This window comes from Stegodyphus dumicola, chromosome 12 (assembly GCF_044657685.1).
Source record: "Stegodyphus dumicola isolate Sdum_Otavi_A_Nest chromosome 12, ASM4465768v1".
NCBI classification, from domain to species: Eukaryota; Metazoa; Arthropoda; class Arachnida; order Araneae; family Eresidae; genus Stegodyphus; species Stegodyphus dumicola.
Genome location: NC_140779.1, coordinates 97,700,954 through 97,716,799, shown reverse-complemented (window position 1 = coordinate 97,716,799; position 15,846 = coordinate 97,700,954). Strand labels below are relative to the sequence as shown.

General features: G+C 32.7%; 1 protein-coding gene across 2 annotated transcripts in view; it reads left to right on the top strand.

The window, feature by feature from the left end:
* The first annotated feature begins 7,881 nt into the window (after positions 1-7,881).
* LOC118196396 (dolichyldiphosphatase 1-like) overlaps positions 7,882-15,846 on the top strand; it is a 30,580-nt gene continuing 22,615 nt past the window's right edge. Inside the window, exon 1 of one of the 2 annotated variants that reach the window (XM_035367846.2) lies at positions 7,882-8,227. In XM_035367846.2, the coding sequence (XP_035223737.1) occupies positions 8,122-8,227 (106 nt within the window). In that variant the 5' untranslated portion in view covers positions 7,882-8,121. The remainder of the gene's footprint in view (positions 8,228-15,846) is intronic. The other variant, XM_035367845.2, reaches the window with a different exon arrangement.

Below are 15,846 nucleotides of genomic sequence, written 5' to 3'. Positions count from 1 at the left end.
ACATCCGATGTAACTGAGAAGATTCGGTTAGCACAACAACAGAATGAAGATGAACATGTGAAATTGATAAAGAATTTAGTTGAGAAGGGAGAAAAAAATGGATTCTTCGTGAGAAATGATATTTTGTACAAATTTGAAAATGGTAAAGATCTTCTAGTAGTGCCAGAATCCCTACAGAATGAAATCATACAGAAGGTACATAAAAAAGGTCACTTTTCTGTAGATAAAACTGTGAATGCTGTAGAGCAAGAATTCTATATTCCCAGACTGAAATGTAAAGTTGAAAAGGTAATTGCTAACTGTATAGAATGTATACTGTACAACAAGAAGCAAGGAAAAGCAGAAGGATTTCTTCATCCTGTACCGAAAGAAAACGTTCCCTTGAGTACGTATCATATCGACTTTATTGGACCTCTTCCATCAACGAACAAGAGATACAACACATTCTAACTGTTGTCGACGCTTTTACGAAATTTACTTGGTTCTATCCAGTGAAATCACCAACTACGCAAGAAGTTATTTAAGAATTGAAGCAACAACAGACTGTATTTGGAAATCCAGCCAGAATGATTTCAGATCGAGGTAGTGCCTTTACATCGAAAGAATTTTTAGCTTATTGTACTGAAGAAGGTATAGAACATGTCAAAATTACTACCGGTATTCCAAGAGGTAACGGACAAATTGAGCGAATTCATAGAATTTTGATTCCTGTTTTGTCAAAATTATCACATGAAGATTCAACGAAATGGTTTAAGTATGTTCCAGATGTTCAGAGAATAATCAACAGTACAACTACGAGAAGTACGAAATATTCACTGTTTGAGCTTCTCATAGGCACGAAAATGAAGAATAAAGAAGATTTGAGAATTAGTGAGATATTGAATGAAGAGTATCTAAAACAACTGATGCAACAACGTGATGAAATGAGAGAAGATGCGAAAAACAACATTTTGAGGATTCAAGAAGAGAATCGTAAACAATTCAACAAGAAACGTAAGAAACCGAAACTATACAAGATTGGTGACTTGGTAGCCATTCAGAGAACTCAATATGGGACTGGTTTGAAACTACGACCTAAGTTTCATGGACCGTATAAAATCATAGCTGTTCGATCAAATGACAGATATGAAAGTCGAGAAAGTAGGATGCCATGAAGGACCAAATTTGACATCTACTGCGGCTGACCATATGAAGCCATGGTCAAATTGATTTGATGTGTGTATCAGCTCAAAACCTAAGGACCTGATACTCTTTTTTTTTATTATTATCTTTGCAGGTACATGATGGTGATGTCCATTCAACAGACATCGAGGACGATGCCTCTTCAGGCTGGCCGAAGCTGTGGGAGTCATCAACGTCCAATGCTGAATTAGAATACCAGGATTATGACGTCATCAGTATAGCATCACCCAGCGCAGTAAGAATCATCCCAGACAGCGCTGAGACCTGGTCGAGAGTGGAGGGCAGACGTGAGCAGACGGCTCACACGTCTTCAAGAGTTTATGAACTTAGATTGTGCTTTCGATGTTATGCCTTTGCATCATTATGTTAATCCTGCATACCGTTAACTTCATCTTTATATACTTTTCTTAATTACTTTTATTTCTTCCTATTAAATAAACCATTTAAATATTACTTCGTGCTCTCATGCTGTGAATTAAGTCAAATTCTACATATATATATATTTTTCCATAATTGTATTTGCATTTCTTAACTCATTTAGTTTTTGGTTGATAAGTAGTGTTAATTTGGAAGGTTGAATGCCGAAAATTGATTCAAGTTCTTTAATTGCGTTGAAAAATTCTAGGAAGGCTGACGGAGAGTTGTTTGGAAATTTTTGAGTATGATTAGGTTTGGATGTGCTGGCGATAGGGTTAGACTGATTTAAGTTAATTTCTGGCTTCTGAAATTTTGGTTTCTTGTGGTTTATTTAGAATTGCTTCAGAATATGATTTTTGGGTTGATTTGCATTAGTTGTTTTAGGTTTGTGGAATTTTAAACAACCACGATAAGACGCGGGATGAGAATTATTACAATTTACACAGATTGCGTTTTCTAAAAAAACCTTTTTTGAGGCAGAGTGAAGTTTTGTGTTCTGCGCATTTAACGCAGCGTGATGCTACAAAATAATTTTCGGGAGTGATGCCATTTTTGGCAGTTGTGGCACTATGGGATGAGATTTTTGTTTATGTATTTTTGGAGTTGAACTGCGAATAGTGAGAAATGTGTGATGTTATAAATTGTGTCAATGTTGGATGTAGGAAGAAGTTATGCTTGAAAAAGGGGCATGGGTTGGCGTGTCATTTGTACTACATTGTGAACTGTATATCCTAGGTCTCTTAAAATTTCACTAATTTGTGGGGGTGTCCATGTCGATAGGTAGTCCTCGAATTACAATTTCGAATTGTATATATTATTTTGAATTGTAATGTATAATTTAGTGCATCCTAAGGGCATTATATTTTAGTCATTTTATTCGGCAGTAATAATGCAATGATAATTGTGTTTTTCCTTTGTTGTGTTCAATATCCCAGTTTAGGATTTGTTACATTTGCCTTCCACATAATACTGCTAAACCATGTTATAAAATTTTCCTGTAAAGATCAGAGGTTAGCTATTTATATCTATATCAGACCTCTATCAGAGGTTTGATATTTGCCATTTAAAATGCAAAATAATATTTAATTCTCTCTGTGCACCTAATGTCTCAAATAATTATGAAAACTTATTTAAATCGTTGCAAGCTTAGCGTTATTTTTTTCAAACGTGAGTATTTATTATTATTCGGCAACATATGTTAAAAATAAGATATATTACTTATACTTATCAAAGATGTTTATTAGTCAAGGCATAAATTGTTGTAAGTATAATTAATACGACTCTTGACCAATAAACATCTCTGATTAATTATATTTGTTTTCAACTAATGATTTTATGTTTTCTACATGATTCCAGGTAAAATAGCTTCATAATTTAAATCAGTTAGAATTTATCTCAATTTTTTAGGATCTATATCCTGCCTTCATGTCTTAAATTGTCTTTCTGTTTAATTATTGCGTACAAATAAAATTCCGATTCATTAAGTGTGAAGTTTCTTTCGTTAACAAGAGTTACTCAGCGATTAAATTTGGTAAAATCAGTAATAACTTTTAATGGAATTAAAAATTCTAGTTATTCGTATCGAAAACATTCTAAAAATAAAAATCTCGGTTCTTCACATTCTAATGAATGCAAGGTATTTTCCAGATTTATAAACGATGAGAATTAAATATAAAAATTTCAGTTTAATTATAAGCCTGTCAAATGGACATTTAAGAAGGCGCCCTTAAAGTTGGCGAGGACGAAAGTATCCCTACTGCAGTGACGTCACGAACTGCGCGCCGTGGCCTTGAGTTAGTTCTAGGAGGTGTTGATTAAAGCCGGCAATAGGAACTTGTTAAGGTGGGGAAAATCAAAAGGGCACAAGGTGAAAGTAATAGAAAAAACGTAACTTTACAAAATAAAAAATCATGCTTATAGAAAATACAAAACACCAAGTACACACATAATTTATGCATCGAAAAATTGGAAAAATCAAAAGTTCAGATAAACCTTCAAGAAAACTATATTTACACTGTATATACAAAATTTAATTAACATACTAAAAGGCAATTCCACTAAGAATGCCTTCAAAAGTTGAGATTAGTACAAATAACTTTTCGACCGGGAACTAGAACCTGATGTAATTCTTATACAGGAAACACATTTGCAATCTGCGCTAAAAGTGCTTTACGCAAATTATTCTATTTACCTTACGAGTCGAGCAACCGGACGCGGAGGCGGAATTATAACTTTTGTTAAAAGGAGCATCCAAAACAAAAATTTTCTACCTCTTTTGAAAGCAATACTGTAGAAATTCAAATTGAGCACAAAAAATTCATTATCTCTAATATCTATATATCTTCTAATAATAGTCCAATCATTTCTGAAATTGAACAGCTACTGGATTTTAACTCTCCTGCTTTAATTGGAGGAGATTTTAACGCTAAGCATCAATGCTGGAACCAAGGAGCCAGCAATAGAAAAGGACGAGAAATTTTTTGCATGATTCAAAATAAAAGTTATACCATTCATGCCTCTGATGAACCTACGCATTACGGCTATAATAGTTCTTCTATTATTGACTTTTTTCTATCTAACAACCTCGACTATAATTGCCAGATTTCTGTTGTTCCAGCTCTCTCATCTGACCATAATCACATTCTTCTTGAAATCAGCATAAATAGTTACCTTCACTGGGCAAGAGTTTTGGCGTTACAAACTGGAAAAAGTTCTCAAAAATCACTTCAGATACCATTCCTGGAAATCCCAAAATTACCAATGAAGACGATATTGAGTCTGAAATCAAGAAGTTTACCACCTTTATTCAACATGCTATCAATTTTTCAACCAATAAATTTATCAATTCCCATTCTTTTCTTCCTCTTCCAGCCAGCATAAGACAAAATATTAAATGCAAAAATCGCATTAGGAAAAACTGCAAAATACAAGATACCCGAGGCTAAAAACTCAACTGAACGCTCTTCAATGTGAGGACATAAGTAACTTCAAGACGCAATGCTGGCGAAACTTCCTCAACTCTCTCGCAACTGAAGATAGTTCTCTTTTTGACATTGCAAAGAAATTTAAGAAACCCTTCAAGCAAATTCCGCCACTTCATGGTACCAACGGAATGATTTATTCAATGAAGATAAAGCTAACACCTTTACAGATGTACTAGAAGAAACGTTTACTCCCAATACTACCCCCTACGACAACAATCATATCTCCAAAGTTAATGATACTGTTAATACCTTCCAAAAAATCCCAGGTCCTTTGAACTTTACATTCCTTGCCATGCCTAAGCTGGTTGCCGATTATATTAGCTCCTTTAAACCCAGAAAAAGAAAAGCTCCTGGTGTTGATAGTATTTCTACAAAAGCGTTGAAATATCATCCTATAAATGCCATCATTTGTCTTACTAAGATAATCAACTCTATCATCAAATTTTCTTACTTTCCTAATATATGAAAACATGCCATCATTGTCGTCTTCCCAAAACCGCATCAAAATTCAACGTTTCCCCAGAACTACCGCCCGATCAGCCTTCTCAGTCAACTTTCTAAAATAGCTGAAAAAGTTATTCTTTGTCATCTTAATTAAATTATTCCACAAAGCTCCTACATTCCAGAAGAACAGTTTGGCTCCCGTCATCTTCACAGTACTAATCACCAGCTGCTTCGTGTCATCAACTATATTATTGAGGGTTTCAATTGTGAGTTCCTTACCGGAGCTATTTTCCTTGATATTGCGAAAGCTTTTGATAGGGTATCGCACCGGGGACTTATATACAAATTATAAACTTTCCCGATCATTGTATTAGACTTATTGCTTCCTATCTCCAAGACAGAATCTTTGCAGTGAAAATTGGCAGTTCTGTTTCTTCCACGAGAAAAATTTTCGCTGGAGTGCCTAAAGTTTGTACTTTCTCCCTATTATCTGTACTTTCTTATTTATATCTGTACTTTCTTTTTTATATCTGTACTTTCTTATTTATATCTGTACTTTCTCCCTATTTATATAACATTTACGATGTTCCTAAGGACCCACAAATTACCATTGCTCTTTTCGCTGATCATTTCGCTGATGACCCAAGCTTCTACTGTTACTGATGTCCAGCTCCTTCTTGAACATTACCTCAATCATCTAAAAAATTGGCTCACTCTTTGGAGGACTGCAGTTAATACCGAAAAATAAAAAGCAATATTTTCTTGCAAAGGCCAAACAAATTTCACTCCACCTAGACCTCTTCTGTTTGATTAAGAAATTGATTAGGTTGACGAAATTAAATATCTAGGAGTCATTCTTGATCAAAAATTGACTTTTCAGTATCCTCTCAGGGAAACTGTGAAAAAAATCAATATCACGCTTGCAACTATACGCCCACTTCTTGGCAGAAGAAGTCATATGTCCGTTTCTAATAAACTCCTCTTATATAAATCTATACTTCGACCAGCATTACTCTATGCTAGTCCTGTCTGGGGCCACGCTGTCAAAACTCACCTTCAACACATCCAAGTTCTTCAAAACAAAGCACTCATAGAGATCATCAACGCGCCATGGTTCATTCCAAATTCGTATATCTACCGTGATCTCAAAGTAGATACAATTAAAGATTATATTAAAAAACTTGCCAGAAATTTCTTATATTCAGTTCTCACTCATCCTAACAACTGCATCAACTCTCTTAGATGTTCTCTATTTCGAGAGAAAAGCGCAAATATCCATCTGACATTCTTCATCCTTAAAATTTTTTACTTATACTAGATTCTTCAGTTCACTGATTTGGACCTTCGACCAGACACTCACCTTTTTCGTCGACTGATGGCGGCCACATGACTTTTACTTTCGTCTTTTTGTTTTACTGATGTTCTTCACGTGATACTGAGTAAAAGGAGGCTCTGCTTTCTGAAACTCAAATTCACTATATATTCTTAGTTGCAGAATTTTGTTACAATGTTATTTTAAAACTCAAAAATGTCTCAAATATAGCTAAAAATAATTCACTGTACTATCAGCGGAATATTTTAGAACCAATTTTTGAATAAGAAATTGCAGCCTTGCAGGAAACAACATTGTGCGACATCGTTTGTAATATTGAAATGTCATCTATTAAGCTCTTCATGTTGCGGTTTTCTTTTTCTTCTTCAGTAAAAGGAAATTAAAAAAGATTAAAAAAGAATCGGGATTAAAAAAGAAGCATTAGAATTTGTTTTCAAAAAAAGAAATTCGTTATCATTTGTTTTACTTCTGTTCTCACTTTGAAAAATTGATTCGTAATACCTTTATTCTTAATCAGCAAACCAATAGACGTCAATATATATCAACTTTATGTGAATAGAGCTTCTAGTCACACGCCTAAGCCTACTGCCGCTTATTTAGCAAATGAAGGATAAGAAACACGAATAAAATATATCTAATTTAATGAAATGAATGTAAAATTACCTGACGCTACTCCCATGGACTTTCGCGCTTTCAGTTTTGGTTTGCTTTCGGGCATAGGAAAACAATGAATGGATTTTGAAAAGATTTTAACATTAGACATTTGGAATAAAAAGTACTTCGCTCGGTCTGAAAGAACAAGAACAAATTTTGCATGTATAAGGCGTTTTGTAAATCTTCAATGAAAAGGTTTTCAAAGTGTATATTAGGTTGGCACAAGAGTCTATGCAATTGAAGCCATAGCTGGATTAACCATTAAGAGAAATAACCATGTACAAAGAAAGGTAGCACCATAAAAATGTGCTCAAGAATTCAAGGAAAGACACCACAACAATTTCCTAATGCTTATTTTATTATGGAGTGTATTGTGGAGCTTAATCAAGACCGAGAGAGAAACATTGAAAAAAAAAAAAAGTATAAAAAGATTTATGGTGGGCCCCCAGAGCTTTTCAAGTGCTTAGAGGCTCTAAAAGTCTCAATTCGATTCTGACTGGAGCAATCACAACATTTTAGAAGAGCCGGATGGAAGATTTTATTAGACATTGCTCTGCACCAGACCAAAATGCGCTGAATTACTTGCAGTGGCACACATTTTGTTTTAATTTTTGACCTACATTCGAATTTGCCGCTCAGTTAACACTGCACAGCCTCCAAATATTCGACACTGACATTCAAAGCTTTCCTTCATTGCTTTTAAATATATATCAACTGCTGCTCAATTAATACCTAATACGTATTTTAAAAATAATATTTTCATTTGAATTATACTAATATTTAAGCTTCATGCAGTAAGGCAACTTGCCCTGTTTTGAAGAGTAGTTTTTAAAACACTCACTAGGAGAAGACGAAAAACAAGAAACAGAAACAAAACAGAACAACATCGGCAACGCATCAGTCTAATCTGGTGGGTGTCGGAGAAGTGCGCGAGGTGTTACTAGAAAACTTTTGTAATATTAAATTAAATTTTGTTTTACGTACGTGTTAGAAGAAAGACTAGTTGCATGGAGTTTCAGTTTTAAAAGATGAACGAAATTCTTTGCTTCAGAAACTATATGTAATACATGCTTCTGATCCAAGAATTGAAACCATGCGTAGAAAAATATGAGCAATACTTTATATAAAATGGAATTAGTTGATGATTTAGCTGATAAAGAAAGGCACATGCAATGGACGTCACTTGCCATTAGCCACGTGGAATATCAAACTGGTAAGAAACTGTTATTGAGAATAAATTTTCGAGGAAGTGAACTTCATCTTGCACTTCTAACATGTTTTAAGTGTGTTGTCAGGTTTTTACATGCACGAAAAATTGGATGTATTTTCAAAAGCTAAAGTGTTTTTCAACTACTAATCATAAAATATATCACGTCAGCATAGTATAGTTTAAAACGTATTATCAACTTCGATTAATAATTTTAGACTTTTTTTTAGAAATTTATTTTTGGAGTTAAGAACTATCCTGCAGACTGGTAGATCAAAACTATCTCATTTTTTGAATGAAATAATGAAGAAAAAACTTTCCACATTAAATTAAAAAAAATAAAGAACTGAAAGTATACATAGTATCCCGCAGAAATATGCTTTTTGCCGCTTAGAAATTGCATGCTTTTAGTTTCCAAAAATAATACTAATTGCGGGGGGCTAAAATTATGAAATGTCGTTTTTAAAATAAAATTCTACTTTTAAGCAGTAAAGAATAAATTTATAATTAGAATTTCAAGTAGTATATTTTCCAAAAATTAAAGAATGAGTAGTGTATTCTGATTGCTGGAAAAGAGGGAAATATCCTGTCACAAGAGATACTAATAAGATTGGAAATAAAATCTTGTATGATAAGTAAAATACAGTAATTATGTAATAATAGCACATAATGTATGTAAAATTTTGGCATTATGATGTATTAAACCAATATTTAAAAAATCCTTTCCTAGAAGCATTTAATAAAATACAGTTATATGTATATTTTATTATCACCACTGCTTCAAAACAGCATATGCAGTTAGAAAGTCTTAACATTTTTTGACTAAGAAAAGTACACTTGCTGAATTTGTTAAATATTATAAGTTTTTAATATAAAATATAATTCAAAGCATGGACACACTTCAGGGTAAAATCCTAGTATACAGTGCAGCCTTGGCGCTATTTTGAAAATTATTGCCAACACCAAAAATGATCCAAAGAATGTCTATATACTGTACACTATGTGTGTATATACATAATATATACTATATATAACTATATATATTCTTTGAATGACCCGTTTACTACTCATTGTATATGTCTCATTTTTACTGCTCATCATAAAGTCGCCAAAAGTAGCCAAATCCCATGTACACCGGATACTAGGATTAAACCCAGAATGAAATTCTTGGGAGACCATCAAAACTTTCCTGTGGAAAGAATGCAGACTTGTCAGAAATAATTAAACAATTGAATCAATTTATTCTGAAACTCAGTTCATGTAAACAGTGAAAATTATATGGGGTATTTAACGTATTATCTCATCGACCATCCAAGTAGCACAATTTAGTGCCAGTTATGGAGGATAAATTTCCTTTAGAATTTCACAGTAATAACTGGCAATTGCCGAAATTTCCGCCAGCAGTCGGTAATACATAAGTATTTTACGTGGCATTGGCCTTTTTATTATAAAACTTTGATAAAAAATGCCAGCTTCATATCAGTGAATTTATTATTTCATTCTCAGCTGAATCGAACATACCTCTAAAATTACCAAAGAAAGATATATACATTCAGATACACAGCAACAAACCTTAAGTGTCTTTTATATTGGTACTTATCAGAAGAAAATTTTCTTTTTGAAAGCATGTGTTTTTTAAAACAATTTTTTCCCATATAAAATGCATAAGAAAGGAAAACTTCATACAAATATCTTGAATACATTATAATTGCAATTTTATTACCTAAAATGTTATGGGACAAGCCTAGTCTATCTAGTCCATTGATGGTACATCACTAATCAGTAATGATGTATGCAATCTGCCACTTTTTTATCTTTTTTTAAATGGCAGCACTGAAATTGGCTGTTATTTTAATAATTTCTTTTAGAACTGTTAGTACCATCCTGTAGGATTGATGAATTATACTGGAGGATTTTAACCCTCTGAGCGTTGAGTTTAGCCCTGAAATTTCAAAGTTCCTCAAAATGTCATGAATAAGTGGTATTTTCTTGATTTTGAATAAAAAGTGACTCTTTCAGTTTGTATGTTGATTCCTTTTCTCCCAATATACATCCAAACCGAAATCAGATACATTAAAAACTTGCAAAAATATTCATATGTAATGATATAAAAGGCAGCCTTCTATGCGGAATTTTCCGGCCGTAACACAGAGAGTTAAGATCCTACATAACATATGCACAACATTCCGCAAACAAATTGTGGCCGGTGTGTCTGGTACGTCTGTACAAGCATTTTTAGTAGCTCCGTCTGAGATAACTAAAAGTGGTAGATTGCAAGCTATATCATTACACACAAATCTCTAACCATACATTTTTGGCCACCTTTTATCAATTGCAGAAATTAACAATGTGATAAATCTAATGTTAGTCAAATTTTAAGATGTGCTGAATATTTCTGAATATAAAGCAATGTGTGTATAAGCTGAGTGCATTTTTTCTTTAAAAATTTAACCAAAGTTCAAAGTTAAAAAAAATAAAATCGTGTAATGTTCAAATGTGTCGTAATGAGGGCACAAATACTGTTGAGCAGGTAAAAGGGATGGAATATTATCTAATCCAGTCACTGTAAAGTAAAATGCTAATGACGATTTAAGTTTTTAACTTTGATAACCTTATTTGAAGCTAGGACATTTTTCTCATTCATTTGTTGTCTTATTTATATTCAGTTTGTAGTATCTGTGTTATTTTTCATTTTGTCCGAAGGATGAGCAAGAGAAGAATTTCTGGTTAATCTTCGGATTATGGTAACTTTGTGATTTTTTGGCGAAAATTTGGCGACCAACCCTGCTACAGCAACATGCTAGTTTTGTTTTGGATGCCATTTTGTTTTCACGAAGTAAAGGCATTTTTTTTTTTTTTTTAACTCAACATTTTTTTCCCACAATCTGCTAGCCGAATTACGCTTATGCTAGAACTTTTATGGAACAAAAGTGCTTAATCATGACGAAGATTAGGTGTGAAATTGGGAGAAAGTGCAGAATTGCCCACTGCTTGCTGCATTTTTAAGAATTGCACATACACGGTATCATCCATGTACACGTCGACCTATTTTCACTTAAAAAAACATTTCAGAATTGCACAAAAATGGCATTGTGCACACACTTGACTTTATCCATGTATACTGCTAAAATCCTAGCTAGTAACCTTTATCGCCTTACAAAATGTCGCCAAACTACCTGTTACCATATTCCAAAGATTAGCCGAATTTCTTATATGACAAGTTTGAAACTACAGATGATCATGTTTGCTGTTAGTTCTAATAACAGTAAAAAAATGGCTTCATGGCATTTCTCTAAACTAAAAAAGGAAATTGAGAATGAAGAAAAAAATGTCTTTTGTTAGTAGAGATTTCAAAAAGGTAGTACATAGTTGTTTTCCATTAGCCAGACACAAATTTCACCAGATTGCGGTTTTTTATTTTACAGTCAAAAATCGTTAATCCGGACTCGTCGGGACTTCGGGCGATTCCGGATTATAGATCATCGTCTTAAATCTGGTAAGATGGCATAAAGAATTATAAAATTAAAAATATGAAACCGTAATTTATGAAATAAAGAACAATTATGATCTAAAGGGTATCAAAATTTACAAAAAAAAAAAAAAAAGCTTAATATTTATTTGATTATTTTATTAAACATTTCTTTCAATGTAAGTTGTTTAAGTTGCTTCGTTTTTTATGTGATAATACATTCTCTTTAATTCTATAAACAGACATAATTTCTTGTTCAGTTACAAAGTTCCGCTGTTCAAGTCCTATAATTGCTGTGTCGAGAATAGCGATTAATTTGTCAATCAAAATTTTTTCGTTTTCAATAACCTCTGTTACTTCTTTGCTATCGGAAGCGAATTATAATGACGAGGAATTTGATTTTAATCATATCAAAGACGGAGTACATCAAGATGAAATACTACATTTAATAAGAAATTATAAGCCAAATAAAATAAAAACATCTGCCCTGAAGATAAGGATAGTGCTGACAGATCAACTTCCAATTCATTGGGTGCTGCGGTGTTAAAGATAAACAAAGTTTAGGTAAACAAAGGATGTGCCTTTATCCATTTTTTGCAGCAATTCCACTTTTTGTTTAATAGACTTCAAAGCATACTTTCGCTTTGTAGATCCTTTACATATTAGTAAATATATATCAGAAATTCTATTTGACATAATCGAAAGTTCAAGCTTACTTTTATAAAATTGCTGTAACAGTCTGAAAAAAATAATATGCCGAATCCAATTCGAAGATTAAGGAACAACGCAATCTGCAACGTTAACTGAATTAGATAATTTTAGCTTAGCTTATACCGTCCATTATACATTAAACGTGCATTCCTAAACGATTTTGCGCACACGCACAAGCATATTCGCAGCCGTTAATGTCTTAAGCGCATGCATCAACAGCGTCAATGACGCATGCGCAGAAAGTTTGTAGCTTTGAGTCCTGATTATATATCATTCCGGATTATGGGTGTCCAAATTAACGACTTTTGACTGTACATTCAAGGATTTGATGACACAACAAACCGGTAGTGTGAACAGTTTTGAAAATAAAACAGTTCATCTTCTCAAAATGAATAATTCATTCCATTTAAAATTAATTTTTTCTAAAAACTTAAGAAATCTAAACTGCTGGTATTCGGTAATTTATTGCTTGCGTCCGGCTAATGGAAAATTACCTATGTTTTTGGCGAGATAAGCAGATCTGTGTATAAGCTGAACCCCATAATTTAGCTTTATAAAAAGTTCCAAAAATTGAGGCTCATAAGCAGAAGTATATAGTACTGTTAAATTTAACTTCTGTATCTACAGTAAGATTGAAATTTTCTGAGATCAAGTGATGCCTTTGATCACTTTTGAAATAAACAGAAAACACTATATGTTAAGCATATATTTTTGCTGTTTATATAGGCAAATCCAAAAATTTTCAGCCTTTTATATAAATGTTGTTTGAGTATAAATTAGTCTTGCAGACATATAATATTAAATGAATAAATTTCATTTTGTTACAGAAATTGTGCATGTTTTCTTTGATTGTTTACTAAATGAAGCAATGTGTTAGTTTGTTTTGAAATGTTTCAAATTGAGCACTGCTCTACGAGTCATGTTTTTCAATGCATAAAGTTCTTCTAGATCTATTTGTATCATGTTTTTTAATATTTGCAGATGCTTGTCAATTTTGCTTCTTGTGTGTTAATCTCCAAAAAATAAAACAATGCTTGTGACTAATCTGTTTCCTGTTCTGCAGTGAAAGACTGGGTAAAATATGTTTTTACATGGGCTCGGAATCTGTAGATGATGCTCCTAAATGATCAACCATTTGATGCACTGATATCAGAAAACCTTGCAAAGTATTGAGTGACAGGAGATTAAAAGTCAAGGAGATTGCATATATTTAGCCATTATTATACCATTTTGCTCATTCTGCATGAACATTTTCTAATCTCGGCAAAATGTGTACCCCAACTTTTTTCAGCAATTCAAAAACAGCAATGTGGATTTATGGAGTTTTACTATCTACTCTTACAATCCAGATTTAGCATATTTGCCAGCGTATGAGACGCATTTTTTTCTTTGAAAATAGGTCTGAAAAATGAGGTGCGTCTTATGCTTTGATACTCAGTTTTGTATTACATTCATTTCCAGAAATTTCCGCTGTTCGATCATGCGATTTTTGGGTACTTTTCCGTTTCGCCGACGCAAATCTCGCCAAACAGACTTTGTTGGTGACAGCATACAGTATGCACATAAAAAATGTTAACAAATGTTAGTTCTAAGAATTTTTTATTTTGAAGCCATAAACATTTTAATATGGTTTAAAATTTTGTAAAAAGCCAATAAATTTGTAAAAAGACATTAATTTAAGAATTTACTATGCTTTCATGGTTCAACATCCTGATTCGTTGGTTCGTATCATGTGACACAAAATGAAAAATCTAATTCTCTCAATAATTATCTACATTAATTTCAAGTTAAATCTTAATTTGGAATACAAGTTTAAATGCAGGAATTAATTTGTACAAATAGCTTACTCAGAAATTATGTAAAACCGCAGTGTTGTACTTCGCTAGTGCATTCTTAATAGAATTTATGAATTTGACCCTTGACTTTGCCTTTTCTGTATTTTCACCTTTGGGTGAGTGGTGTGATTGCATCCCAATCGACTTAATTACTGCAAATGGCCCTAGGGCATAAAACTGAACTATTTGGGTAAAAATTCTATGTAATTGTATGCCAGTATTGAAAGAAACAATCTGATAAGAAATGGCTGCGACTTGTTTTGAAAATGAAGTGTAAAAGGCTACCAGCGAAGATATTCTGTTTGGCATCAGTTATACCATTATTGGCAACTTTATCCTTTGTGCCGGAAAACAGAAAAGTACCGATTTTTGTTTTTTCTTGTTTCCTTGCGGAGTGTGTGAATATTACTGTTGCATAGAGCTTGGTGAATGTGCAATGCGCTATCATCGATGATCACAGGTGGGTTCGTTTAAACTTACCAATTTTTTTAACGACTTTTAAGTGTGTGAAATTTCTACTCTTCAGTAAATTTGTTGACAAGTTATGGCTCAAAACCTACGTCGGCATTGCTATAGCATAGCATACAATCTACGTGTGATTGCATATGCTAAAGACCATGGAAACAGGGCTGCAGAGAGGCACCTCCAAATGAGAAAATGGTAAGAACTTGGCGGAATTATAATGATCAGTAATAAAGTTTTATTCTTCAAAAATGTGTATAAAAAAGGAGGTGCATCTTTTATGCTGACAAATACGGTAGTTCAATATGGTAATTATCTGTTTTCCAAACTAATATTTGACCTTTATGAAAAGAGATTTAATAATGATAACATGAAAAGAGCAGTAATGAAATATTTTGAGGAAAAACCTTCAGATTATATTTCAAATTCTTCGAATTCAGTCTTCACATGCTGAAGCTTCTCAGCAAACATTTTGTACAAAAGGGCTCCCTTGAACTTGTTTTAATATAAGTTGAGAATTGTGCCAAGTTTTCAGTTTTTTAATGAAATTTCAATTTTTATTAATATATTTTCTTTGTGTGAGTCGAGGGCCATAAAAATTGAGTCGACTATTTTCTGGAGCATAAAGTTGCTTATTAAATGATGTGAAAAGTGTATAGAGGTACAAGGAGATCATATTAAAAATGAACTATTAAAGAACATGATTAAATTCTCTGTATTACTTTTAGAAGTTGAAAAAAATTTTCTTTTTGAGGTTCTTTAACCTTGGTATGAAAGCCAGTGTTAAGATGAGTGAATCTGAAATTTATTTTATCATTCGCATCAAAAGCATGAAATATCGGCATGAGGAAAATAGTAAATGACCTACATTATTGCTTTCTAAATCAGAATCATTCTCACATGCTGTATGCTGGCATGAAAATAAAAATGACATTATCACATTGCTATTAGTAATACGAGCATTAAAAAAAAAAAAAAAAAAAAAAAAAAAAAAAAAAAAAAAAATCCATGTTTTTTTGAAGAAATCAACCCTTGGAAAAATATTTCTTTGAATTTTATGTGTAATTAAGAAATCTTGTCAAAATTCAAGTACCTTTCCTCATAAAACTTGTCTGTATTGAATATTAGCCCTCTTTCTACCTAGATTT